We start from the raw sequence: 13,767 nt of genomic DNA, 5'->3' as shown, positions 1-13,767 counted from the left end.
CCCTGTCTCAAAAAATAATAATAACAATAAAAATAAGAAAATTTTGTGTACTGAAAATTTCAGGAATATTGGTCACCTTTCTGGAGCCCATTTATTGATCCAAATTCTTAAACAACTGAAGAGTTTGCTTTATGCTCCTTGAAATGTAGAGGTATGTGCTACCTCCTAAAAGAAATAACATGAGGTGCACTAATGCATTGTGTCTGTCCTAGAATAAAGGCTTATTTAGTGGCATCCATAGGGTTCTCCGCTGTCACAGGACTATGACACCATCAGCTTTATAAATTTACACAGGCATTTAAAGATGATGGTTTAGAGCCTTATGCCTAAAATAGGATGTGCCCACTTCCAGTGTACTTACTGCCTGCAGGCTTGATGATCAGCAAGAATGGCTTTTACATTTTAGAGGCTTGTTTAAAAGAAAAAAAAACACACACACACCATACCATATGTTGCCCACAAAGTCAAAAATATTTACTATCTGTCCCTTTTTTAAAAAAGAAGTTTGCCTTGTAAACTATTTTTCTGTTTAGGTAAAAAAATATATAATTTTTTTCTTAAGTTTGCCAACCCCTAGGTTAAACCATTTGAGATGTTTGCATTGAATAGAATGTTCTTTAGCCAGCTTCATTAAGAAAAGCCCGTCTTGAACAGTCATGTCTTTTTTAATCTGGGCGGTCCTTCTCTTAGGCTATTTATAATAGTTTAAAAATACCTTTTGGGGATAGGAGGGGTTCTGGTTGCCCTTTTTCCTTGCCCTTTATTTATGAACTGTACAGTGGCACTATTAGTAACCAGTATCATTCGAGCACAAACTGCATCCCATTATAAATAATGTAGAACTTTTTAATGTTGGTATAGCTTCATCTGTGAATAGTGTTAAAATTCTACAGGACTAAAGTTACAACAACAAAAATTGTCCTTATGTCTATGTACATAGAAGAGGATATTTAAGAGATAACTTCTTTTTTTTTTTTTTTTTATTGAGACAGGGTCTCGCTCTGTCCCCCAGGCTGGAGTGCAGTGGCGCAATCTCAGCTCATTGCAACCACGGCCTCCCAGGTTCAAGAGATTCTCCTGCTTCAGCCTCCTGAATAGCTGAGATTATAGGCATGCGCCACCATGCCCAGCTAATTTTTGTGTTTTGTTTTTAGTAGAGACTGGGTTTCACCATGTTGGCCAGGCTGGTCTCGAATTCGTCACCTCCTGCCATGTGATCTGTCCACCTTGGCTTCCCAAAGTGCTGAGATTACAGGCGTGAGCCACTGTACCAGTCCAGAGATGACTTCTTACTGGTTTACCTTTCCTGTTAACATTTTGGAGCAAGATTACACATTCTCTGAAGGAAAATGCTAGTTACTTATAGGATTTAAGTAATAGTTGTATCTAATACCGTATCTGTATCAAGATGAGTCTCTTTTCATAGTGTCACTAGTGTTCTTCAATTCTGATCACTTTCCTATGTTTTTTCATGAAATAAACTGGGGAAAGACATTTGCTACCAAGTGACAATCTTTTCAATCCTTATAGGTAGTTACTTATAGGATTTAAGTAATAGTTGTATCTAACACCCTATCTGTATCAAGATGAGTCTCTTTTCATAGTGTCACTAGTGCTCTTCAATTCTGATCACTTTCCTATGTTGTATTCATGAAATGAACACAGACTGGGGAAAGACATTATTTGCTACCAAGTGACGATCTTTTCAGTCCTGCAAATAATAGAGCATAGGAGTATACCAAGATTTCGCTTCTGTTGGAAGTTTTGACTTGAACTTCGTATTCCAAACTGGGCTGCTTACTTGGGTAACATTACATAGGATGATCTTGCCTCTGTAGTTAAGTGATTGCACCTTTAAACAGAAGTTTTCATATCATGCCCATATTTTTAAATCCATAAGATGATAGATCTGGAAGAAAGACACTTATAAAGCTTCATAAAGCTACTGATCCTTTAGCTTTGTGGTTTTGCTTTATGATCTACATACTAACTCTCTCAGCTTATTAACATTCTCATAATCAGATATACATTCTTACCACATCATTTCCTCAGAGTTCTCTGTTTTCATGTAAAAATCCAGTTCAACATAGTATTTAAAAGCTGCTAGCCATTTTTTAGATACGCATCTTCCTGTCTTTTATCTGTTTTTTAAAATAATCTTGCCTTGAGATATAAATGATCCCAGAACTTTTTTGATATCTTCGTATTTTATCAAAAGTGTTACTTTTCTAAAAGCAGCTACATTTTAAAGTCGGATGTAAATATTATGAATTTTAGAAAACCATGATTATTTACCAAGAATTGGAGTTTCTCTTCTGTAAGCAATAAAGAAAATAAAGTTCAGCCACATCTTCACTAGAGAAAATAAAATGAAAAAAAGGAAAAACAAAGTTTTACATGTTGTTTGATACAAAGAGTGGAGAACTTGGATAGGAGTGGATATTCACTCCTGAATTCTAACCATAGACTGAAATCTACCTCTAAAGAGATAGGCTGAGTTTGCTTTTGGATCCAAGTGCACCAGCCTTGACTGTGTTGACCTTATTCACTGTGGCTTGTTACGGACCAGTAATGGACCATTTTTTTCAGTTGCTGGCCTGGCAGTTTTGTTTTGGAGACAATTTTTTATTTCTGTGCATTAGCCCTGGGCACACACCTGGCTAAGTCCAGAGTTCTGTGTCTTTTTAACCTTTTGCTGGATTTCTCTGCATTTTCTACAGAAAGATTGTAAGTAAAATAGATGGCGACAAGGACGGGTTTGTCACTGTGGATGAGCTCAAAGACTGGATTAAATTTGCACAAAAGCGCTGGATTTACGAGGATGTAGAGCGACAGTGGAAGGGGCATGACCTCAATGAGGACGGCCTCGTTTCCTGGGAGGAGTATAAAAATGCCACCTACGGCTACGTTTTAGGTAGGTCCCTACTATCTGGGGGAAAAAGCCTTGTGGAGCTGGCACCTTGAAACGTAACTGTTTTGTCTTGTAGAATGATTGTAGATAAAATAGACGCGGATAAAGATGGGTTTGTGACGGAGGGGGAGCTGAAATCCTGGATTAAGCACGCCCAGAAGAAATACATATATGACAATGTTGAAAACCAGTGGCAGGAGTTTGATATGAACCAAGACGGCTTAATCTCCTGGGATGAGTACAGAAACGTGACTTATGGCACTTACCTGGGTAAGGGGCAAGATGTCAGCCTGGCAGAGACCGTGGTCTTGAGTCAAAGAAACAAATGGGTCACGCAGTAAAGGAAGGGAAGCTTATCTTAAATAGTTCAATTCAGTGCTAAACTGATTCCCTTTATTAATTTTAAATTTGTATATTATGTTTTTTTAATATGTTTGTCATTTTCTGAAGTCTGTTATCTTCTACATTTTTAGCATTTTACATATATTTTACCATTTTTTCTTTATGTCATCCCTCATAGAGACAATTTTTGAAGTAGATTCATTTGAAAGAATACATTGGGCCTGGTGCCGATAGCTCACGCCTGTAAGCACTTTGGGATGCTGAGGCAGGACGATTGCCTGGGCCCAGGAGTTTGAGACCAGTCTGGGCAGCATAGGGAGACCCTGTGTCTACCAAAAAAAAAATTTAAATTTAAATTAGCCAAGCATGGTGGCACATGCCTGTCCTAGATACTCAGGAGGCTGAGGTGGGAGGATCACTTAAGCCCAGGAGGTTGAGGCAGCTGCAAGCCATGATTGCACTGCTGCACTCCAGCCTTGGGGACAGAGCAAGACTTGTCAAAAAAAAAAAAAAAAAAGGCTATAAGGCTACATAGTTCCAACAGTGCAAAGCAAGGGGCTTTGAGATGTCTTTTGACATGGTCCCAATAAAGTGTTGTACCTAAAATTCAAACCAAATTAGATTTCTTTATAACTGGTGAGAAGTCTTTCTTTAATAAAATAGCTTTCCTTGATAAAATTCAACTATTTCAGTATGTCTGCTTACTGAAGTTTGGAAATGAAAATTTCCCATTTGTTTTCTCTGGCACATGAGTTTATCAGCCTGCTTTGCAAATGCTTCAAGGCAAATAAATGTTAATTTGATTGCTTTTTGTTGATTTGATAGCTTGTACGCTTGGGCCACCTGTTAGTAATTTTCTTTTACTTGTAACACTTGCCTGCTGCTGAATACTAGGCAGTGAGTCTTACTGAGTTGATGACCCAGGGTGTTTTTATTCGTGAAACTCCTCTGTTGTACATGGTTATAGTTTAAGACAAGAATGTATTAATATAAATGGTACTTTCTCCATTTTAATCCTGGAAATTAGGCAACCTTCTGGGTTAAAGCAAGCGTTCTCCTCCACTGACTAACAGTGAGTGTATAATGGATCTGTTTCCCCACAGATAGCCAGCTGTCTGCATTAATTACAGGACTGCATGCATTTCTGGTGAAGAGACTTTTATTTCTGTGTCAGGCTTGTTCTCTTTCCTAAGACTAAAGTGGCACTCTCTCTCAATGCTTGACACTTAGCCAAGAACCAAACATATCCTTCACCCAATTAAGAACACATGTATTAAACAGTCAGCACAGATGGAGAGGCATCCTGCTTCTTGCTCTGGCTGAGACCCAACACCTTCCTGATTTATTTGGAATTAATGATAAATATAAAGCAAAGAGTAGGCTATTGGTGACCTAAACAAAATGGTGTGTAAATAAATCTCAGCTCTGACCTAGGCACTCACTTGTTGCCCAGAATGATTCTTCAGCGCTGTGCATGATTATGTGCATAAAAATCTGTTGAGAGCTCTGTTGCCTCACAGGGCAAATGATTCAACTTAATGGGTATTTCTGCTGCCTGAGACTGCATAAGCTGAAGCACTGATTGGAGAAGCAATGTCTTTATAAGGCATCTTTCCCCAGAGGCGTGAGGGTGGACAGCACTGAGGGGGTCATGAGTTGGCTTAGAGAAGTGAGGAGGAGTATTTGTTACTGAGTGTTCTTGATTCAATTTGGAGTTCAGGTATAAATCATCATAGCTCTTAGTTAAAAATCTGTCTCAATGAATCCGCTATCCATGAGAGAAAGGTTAACACCGTCTCTGCCACAAGTAAAATATGAAATACTGAGATCTACCCTGCCTATAGCAAAACTAGATCAAGAGCCTACCTAAAGCTGTATACAGGCCAGCTAGGGCAAGAACTGGTGCTTAGGATAAATATGGCATTCCAAGCAGAGCTATAGGAATATAGGTTTTGTTGTTAAAGTTTTGGCCAGGCATAGCAGCTTATGCCTATAATCCTAGCACTTTGGGAGGCCAAGGCAGAAAGGTTGCTTGAGTCCAGGAATTCGAGGCCAGCCAGGGCAACAAAGCTAGGCCCCATCTTTACAAAAAAAAATATATCAAAAGGTAGCCAGGAGTGGTAGTACTTGTCAGTAGTCCTAGCTACTTGGGAGGCCGAAGCAGGAGGATTGCTTGAGCCCAGGAGTCCAAGACTGCATTGAGCTATGACTGCACTGCACTCCAGCCTGGGCCACAGAACAAGGCCCTGACTCTATAAATTAGAAAAAAAAAAAAAATGTATCTTCCTATTTCCATCCTTATGTATGTATGTGCATGTTGCTATTAGGCTATTTGAGTCCAGTCAACATGTTTTACCCCAAGGGAAGAGAGCACTTATGTAAGAATTTAGTCTTAAAGTAGAAGTTGTCTTGTTATGTTTCTTATTTATGTTACATCGTACTGAAACTTTGTTTAGAAGAGACACCTTAGCATCTGAGAAAGGCTTGTTTGCCTTACGTTCTCCATCTCAACCTATTATGGCTTTGAGAGAGAGAGAGAGAGAGTGTGTGTGTGTGTGTGTACGTACGTACGTACAGGATCCCAAAGCCTTATGATTCATTAAGCTGTCTTTCTGAATTTTTGACACTCAATAAAGAATGAAGCTTCAAAATGCTCAACTCTCAAAATAATACAGTAGTTTTGTTTTTGTTTCTTTAAACTGTACTTAAAGTGTGGAAAGATTGAACAGTCTCAAAGGTCAGCAGTAATGATGTTATTCTTAAAGGGGCCCTGTGGGTCTTTTTTATAAAACCAGTGTCATATCCTTTTTATATAATCAATGTTGCAGGAACAATAATTTCTTAACATTAATGTGGGTGTCTTTTACTTTTTAAAATATCTTCACCAAAAAATTTTCATGTCTGTTATCTTAATTCGGTTTATACAGGAACTCAGATTGGAAAAAAAATTTATTACTTTCCTGCAGTTAACTCCACATCCTTTCAGCTTAAAAAGCTAAATTTCGGGCCGGGCGCGGTGGCTCAAGCCTGTAATCCCACATTTGGGGGGCCGGAGGACGGGCGGATCACGAGGTCAGGAGATCGGAGACCAATCTCCTGGCTAATACAGGTGAAACCCCGTCCTCTACCTAAAAAGGAATACAAAAAACTAGCCTGCGGGCCAACCGAAGGCGGTGGCGCCTTTAGTCGCCCAGCTTACTCGGGCCGGGGCGGAGGCTGAGGACAGCGAGAATGGCGGTGGGAACCCGGGGCCGACCAGCTAGGCGGGCAGTTGCAGTCGCTGAGATACCCCAGTCTGCACTCCAGCCTGGGTGGGCGCCCCACTGGCAGAGAAGACTCCGCTCTCAAAAAAGAAAAAAAAAAAAAAAAAAAAAAAGCTAAATTTCGGTGCCCCGGCGGCCAGTGTCATGCCTGTAATCCCAGCATCTTTGGAGTTGGAGGCGGTTTATTCACAAGGTCAGGAGATCAGAGACGCAGTCCTGGCGTAGCCACAGCTGAACACCCCGTCTCTACTTAACAAGAAATCTACACCCCAAAAAGAATGAGGGCGCAGGCGTCCCCCTGGTGGCGGGTGCCTGTAATCCCAGCTATCAGGAGCTTCCCAGGGCAGGGAAACGTGGGTGTGAACCCGGAACCGGCGGAGCTTGCAGTGAGCCAAAGAGTTTCGCACCACTGCTCTCCAAGCTGGGCGCGAGCAGAAGCAAAGACTCTGTCTCAAAAAAAAAAAAAAAAAAAAAAACAAAAACAAAATTTCACTTTTCTATATTCTTATATAGAGACTAGATAACTGCTGCTTGTGTAGCTCGATATCATAACAGATGGGTAGTTCCAAATTCAATTTGGTTGTAATCTAAGGGTGGTTTTTTTTTTTTTGTATGCCTTTGTCATTATTGACATAAAGTGAACTGTATGTATTTAAGTGCACAATTGATGAGTTTTGACGTATGTGTTTACCAGTGAAACCACCACTGCAATCACGATAATGAGCATATCCATTATCCCCCCCCAACATTTCCTCACGTCCTTTGGTAATCCTTCTCATCCTCCCCATTCCCCTGTCCATAGGCAATCACTTATCTGTTTTCTGTGACTAAATTAGTTTGCATTTTCTGGAATTTCACATAAATGGGGATGAACAATACCTGTAACTCTTGGTAGATTTCTGCGTTGACTGAAAGAAAAAGAATGTGACCTTCAAAGTGGTGGCATTCTATTGCTTGAATCCAAGTGTCCATTATATGAGGTAGAAGGCCTTTGGTTTCTGTCTTCTTAATGGGATCCTAATGTTTAATAAAAATAGCAATAACTGACATTTATTGAAAGCCAACTATGTGCCAGGCATTGTTTCTAAGCACTTAGATATATTTTCTCATTTAAACCTTACAACAATCTTGTGAAGCTGGCACCATTGCTATCTCCATTTTACAGATAAAAAAGACAAAGGCACAGGCCAAACAGCTAGAAAATGATAGAGTTAAAACTCAGGCAGTGTAGGACTTGAGAGCCACCACTGCCTTCCAGATGTAACTAGAAAATTCAAGCCTTCTAGCAGCCTTAGTACCAATAGTGAAGTATAACAGTGAGTTACATAGTTCAGGAGCCAGAGTTCCATGTGAACTTGAAGCTGACTCTGACATCCCAGTACTGGAGCTGTAGCCCAAGACTAAATGTCTTTGTACTGCTGCAGTTTTACCTGTGTAATCAGTTATTTCTTCATTGCATGGTTTATCTTTATTTGAAGTTGATTTCCCACCCCACACATTTTCATGTTTTCTGAAAGCCTTTTAAGATTTGACCTAAATTTTTGTTTTCTAGATGATCCAGACCCTGATGATGGATTTAACTATAAACAGATGATGGTTAGAGATGAGCGGAGGTTTAAAATGGCAGACAAGGATGGAGACCTCATTGCCACAAAGGAGGAGTTCACAGCTTTCCTGCACCCTGAGGAGTATGACTACATGAAAGATATAGTAGTGCAGGTGGGTGAGAACAAGGATTCTGAACAGGGACTCAGTTTCTCTTTTTGTGGTTTATTCTGTCTTTCCCCTTTAGCCTTTCCTGTGTATTTGGCAGAGTGATATGCTATGTAAGTACTGGCCAGATTCAGAATCCAAGGTCTGTCACTGTTTTTCTGTGACCTTGATCAAGGTGCCTTGGGCATTCTGTTTAGTATGATAATACCTCTATCATGTAATATATTTTGCCATTTCATTGGTAGCTTCATATTGTAAAAATGGGGGGAAATCCTATTATTTAAAATATCCCATGACCAATAGTCAGACATCGAGTAATAACAGTGATACTAAAGAACTCTCACAGAAGGCAGTTACTAATAACATAGACTATCTATAGCTGTACACATAATCACTGGTCACATCTCCTGTTAGTGTGACTTTCGCATGACTAAGGCGACCAGGTAGATCATCATAGGCGGGATGGGATAGTTTGTCATTAAGCAGTGTCAGTGTTCTGCCAGGAAGACTCAGTTCTTTTAGATTGAAGCGTAAGAAATTGCTCATGTTTTACCATTTCCTGGCTAGAAATGGTTTTAACCATACAGACACACATACGTACCTACATACATACATACATGTATGTGTATGTTTAATGAATGATAAATGTTTGCCTAAACTAGATACTTTACTTCCTTCTGGCAAATTCGGAGACTAACTTAATAGTCTCTTCTTATTCTTTCCTGTTTAGGAAACAATGGAAGATATAGATAAGAATGCTGATGGTTTCATTGATCTAGAAGAGTATATTGGTAAGTCTCTGCTTCTAGTGTTTTTCTTAGAAAAGCTGAGAAGCTTTGGAAGATGTATTTGCTGGCCAGGCGCAGTCGCTCACGCCTGTAATCCCAACACTTTGGGAGGCCGTGGAGTTCAAGTCCAGCCTGGTCAACATGGTGAAACCCCGTCTCTACTAAAAATACAAAAAAATTAGCTGGGTGTGGTGGCAGGCACCTGTAATTTCAGCTACTCAGGAGGCTGAGGCAGAAGAATTGCTTGAACCCAAGAGGCAGAGGTGGTAGTGAGCCGAGAACACACCATTGCACTCAGCCTGGGTGACAAGAGTGAAACTCTGTCTCAAAAAAAAAAAGAAAGGTGTATTTGCCCATAGAAACAATTTACCCCAAAGGTCAATTCTCACTAGCTGATTAGCTGTCACCAGATCATTAACCAGACCAGTGTGATAGTGGGTTGTGATAAAGTATCCATAGCCACACTGCCCAATCAACATATAAATGTGAGCCCCATATGTAATTTTAACTTTTCTAATAGCCACATTAAAAAGTGAAAAGAAACAGATGAAATTTCAACAGTGTGTTGAAATTCTAAAATACTGTAATTTCCACTTAATATAAATTATTGAGGGTTTTTTAATACTTATAGCACATCCCAGCCACATTTCAAGTGCTCAGTAAGCACCTGTGGCTACCATCCTCAACAGCACAGATATAGCGTATCCTGCATGCTCAGTGGAACTGATGGTAAAGAGTTGCAGGGAGCCCAGACTGACATAGGAAAAACCAGGGAAAGGAGATAGAGAATGGGTTAAGAGATGGATAAATAAATGATGGGGAGTTGCTGATCCCTCTTGGTAGACATTCCTTTTTACTGTGTTCCGTTCATATTTTCTGTCTGATTCTCTGACTACTTTACTTTTGTTTTTTAAGTTTTTCCCTTTTGACATTTCCCTTTTAGTGTCTAATTTTTTTTAAAAAAATTGTTTTGGATGTCACACCTTCAAGGCTAATTTCTCCCAAGTAAAGCTCTGTTTTATTATCGTCAGACTAATTGTAAGATACTCTCATTGCTTAAAAAGAAAAAAAACCTGTCTTTCTTACCAAGTAGTTGAGCAAATTGTTTCCCAATTATTGTGACAGAAATTAAAATGAGTAAAGGAGCTGGGTGTGGTGGCATACCCAGTTACTTGGGAGGCTGAGGCAGGAGGATCACTTGAGTCCAAGAGTTCTGGACTGTAGTCACAAGTTCATCATCAATATGGTGACCTCCTGGGAGCAGGGGATCACCAGGTTGCCTAAGGACGGGTGAACCAGCCCAGGATAGAATCAGAGCAGGTCAGAACTGTGCTAATTAGTAATGAGGTTGTGCCTGTAGATAGCAACTGTACTCTAGCCTGAACAACATAGCGAGACTCCATCTCTTTAAAAAAGTGAGTAAAGATGGAAAGTATAAGACTGTTACTACAAATGTCATTGTTACAAATACTTTGTTTAGAACGATATTAGATATTTTAATGTTTCACATACTTATTGGGAATAACTTATTCTAGCACACCATTGGTTTTGTGTTTCAGATAAACCCGTTTGTTTTTAGACCTCTGATAGTTATCTGAGATGTTTATTTTAAGCCTCAAAGGAAGACTTAATCCTTACCTCTGTCATTAAACTGTGTCATTACCTCTTTCATTAAACTGTGTGGAGCAAGTCAGTTATTCCAATTGAATTACTCCTTGACTGTTGACCTTCCTTTTCTTAGGTTCAGTGACGTACTTTGAACTTTTCTTAAAGAAGGATGAGCAATGGAAGATAGGATAGGGTGTTTCCCTAAATGTTTTTTTTTTTTTTTTTTTTTTTGGAGAAGTTTTATCAGGACAGTGGATAAATGCCTAGGTGCATTTACTGAGCCCAGGTTGATGTTTATAGGGTTTTCTACTTTTAAATGATTTATCTTTTTATTCTTGGCTTTTGCCATTTTATTGCCATTGCTGAAACTGAGGAACTCTTTTGAATCTCCCAAGGAGAAGAATTTGTATAACTGTTAACTACATCACTTATCAAGCATTGAGGCCAAATAAGGAGATATTTCTGTCTCCCTGTGTATCATATAGATTCATGGACAGAGGAGTTATATTTTGAAGCTACCAAAGCTACCTTGTGCATGTGTGCTTTTTTTTTTTTTTTTTACAAGTCAGTAACTAATGCAAATACTTTTACATCTGGGGTGCTGGGCTTTGTAAACCTAAAATTCTCCCAAACAGTATCTTTCAACTTCTAGTGCCCTGTTGAAGGAGATCATGAAGAAACAAAGTTCTTCGCCTCATAAATTTAGCATTGAAAAGAAGCCCCCATCAGTGCCTGTGGAAACATAGGGAAAGAAGAAAAAACAAAACAAAACTCCCAAAGTTATGCTGATAATTATTTTATTTTAAAATCTATTATAGAGCATTGCAGACATACACGACTTTTTTTTTTTTTCTTGAGACAGTCTTGCTGTGTCGCCCCGGCTGGAGTGCAGTGGTGTGGCATGATCTCCACTCACTACAACCTCTGCCTCCCAGGTTCAGGTGATTCTTATGCCTCAGCCTCCTGAGTAGTTGGGATTACAGGCGTGCACCAGCACACCTGGCTAATTTTTGTATTTTTAATAGAGGCGGGGTTTCACCGTGTTGGCCAGGGTGATCTTGAACTCCTGGCCTCAAGTGATCTGACCGCCTCAGCCTCCCAAAGTGCTGGGATTACAAATGTGAGCCACCACACCTGCCCCAAAATTAGAATAGTATAATGAATCCCCATGTACCCATGCCTAACCTCAACAACAATCAACTTACAGCCAGTTTTTTTCTTAGCCACATCCACTTCCTTGCTTCCTTCTTACTTTGAAGTAAATCCCAATCATTATGTCATTTCATCTGTAAACATTTAGGTATATATGTCTAAAATGTATATGTGTTTCTAAAAACATTTTTTTAAAGGTAATGTCAACCCAAGAAAATTAATAGTCCCTTCAAATCATCAAATAGATTGAATCTTTTAAAAATAGAAATTCGGCCAAGCATGGTGGCTCATGCCTGTAATCCTAACACTTTGAGAAGCTGAGGTGGGCAGATCACAAGGTCAGGAGTTAGAGACCAGCCTGACCAACATGGTGAAACCCTGTCTCTACTAATAATATAAAAATTAACCAGGTGTGGTGGCACGTGCCTGTAATCCCAGCTACTCAGGAGGCTGAGGCAGGAGAATGGCTTAAACCCAGGAGGCGGAGGTTGCGGTGAGCCAAAATTGCTCCAGTGCACTCCAGCCTGGGCCACAGAGCAAGACTCTGTCTCAAAAAATAAAATAAAATAAATAAAAATAGAAATTAAAATAGTTTGTCTTTAGTCACCTAGCTTTAAAATGCACTTACATTGTAGTGTGTTGTGTATTCTAACTTCCTTTAAAACCATATCTTTTAAGCATGTATCTATTTCCTAATTCAGAACTTTCCAATCTGTATCCTGTGAATAAGTTTTCTTGGCCTTCAGGACAGCTCGGGCAGGGACCTGGTCCAGTAGACCATACAAATACTACATTTTCTGAATGTGCTGTAGCCTTGGGAAAAATTGGCAAGTCCCGCCTTGAGGAACTTCTCTTGTGAGGTTAAGACAGAGGAGTACTTCTACCCTTAACACTCAAGGTCAGGAAAGTGGCAGCACTGACTAAATACCTTTGCTTAGAACTTGCAGGAACTGTTTAGACTTCTCTTTAGGTGTTTTCCCATACCTTACATGCAATGCAGTTACACTTAACTTAGATGTCGTATAACTCAAGCGTTTTCAGACTTGTTCACTTACATAACTCCTGAAAGAATTTGACCAACAGCATTCCCTTTGTGTTTTAAAGCTGGCGTCTGAAATATTTAATTAAGAAATTTAAACAGTTATAAAGAATAGGCTCTGTTGGGCCGGATGCCGTAGCTCATTCCTATAATCCGAGAACTTTGGGAGGCTGAGGCAGGTGAATCACCTGAGCCCAGGAGTTTGAGACCAGCCTGGACAACATGGCGCAACCCTCTCTCTACAAAAAATACAAAAAAAAAAGCCGGACATGGTGGCATGTGCCTGTAGTCCCAGCAACTCAGGAGGATCACTTGAGCCTGAGGGTTTGAGGTTGCAGTGCACCGTTATTGCACCAGTGCACTCCAGCCTGGGCACAGAGCAAGACCCTGTCTCAAAAGAGAAAAAGAATAATCTCTGTTAGTGGTAAGCATTGACATTTTGAAAGTAATTCTGAAAGAAATCTATAAAATTTAAATACAAAATACCATAGCAACTTCTATAATTTGGACACACCAACTTTAAAAAGATAATCAGGAAATTTAAATTCAGTCTGGGTATTAGATGATACCAAGGAATTGATTTTGTAAAACATGAAAGTGGCATTGTGGGTATATAAGAAAATATCCGTAATTTTTTACATTTATTTTCTTTTTTTTTTTTTGAGACGGAGTCTCAGTCTGTGGCCCAGGCTGGAGTGGTGCAGTGGCCGGATCTCAGCTCACTGCAAGCTCCGCCTCCTGGGTTTATGCCATTCTCCTGCCTCAGCCTCCCAAGTAGCTGGGACTGCAGGCACATGCCACCACGCCCAGCTAGTTTTTTGTATTTTTTAGTAGAGACAGGGTTTCGCCATGTTAGCCAGGATGGTCTTGATCTCCTGACCTCGTGGTCCGCCCGTCTCGACCTCCCAAAGTGCCAATTTTTTACATTTCTTTTTTTTTTTTTTTTTTTTT

General features: G+C 39.8%; 1 protein-coding gene across 3 annotated transcripts in view; it reads left to right on the top strand.

The window, feature by feature from the left end:
* The window catches only part of CALU (calumenin), a 30,932-nt gene that overhangs the window by 12,771 nt on the left and 4,394 nt on the right, over positions 1–13,767 (top strand). For 2 of the 3 annotated variants that reach the window (XM_017896222.1, XM_017896224.1), the window contains 3 exons: positions 2,721–2,914; positions 8,069–8,235; positions 8,960–9,020. In XM_017896222.1, coding sequence (XP_017751711.1) covers positions 2,721–2,914; positions 8,069–8,235; positions 8,960–9,020 — 422 coding nt within the window. Of the gene's footprint in view, positions 1–2,720; positions 2,915–2,987; positions 3,182–8,068; positions 8,236–8,959; positions 9,021–13,767 lie in introns of all 3 variants that reach the window. The other variant, XM_017896225.1, reaches the window with a different exon arrangement.

The sequence above is a fragment of the Rhinopithecus bieti genome, unplaced genomic scaffold, assembly GCF_001698545.2.
Source record: "Rhinopithecus bieti isolate Rb0 unplaced genomic scaffold, ASM169854v2 scaffold_26131, whole genome shotgun sequence".
In the NCBI taxonomy this organism is placed as follows: Eukaryota; Metazoa; Chordata; class Mammalia; order Primates; family Cercopithecidae; genus Rhinopithecus; species Rhinopithecus bieti.
Note: the sequence above shows the minus strand (reverse complement) of the source record. Positions and strands in the feature narration are given on the sequence as shown.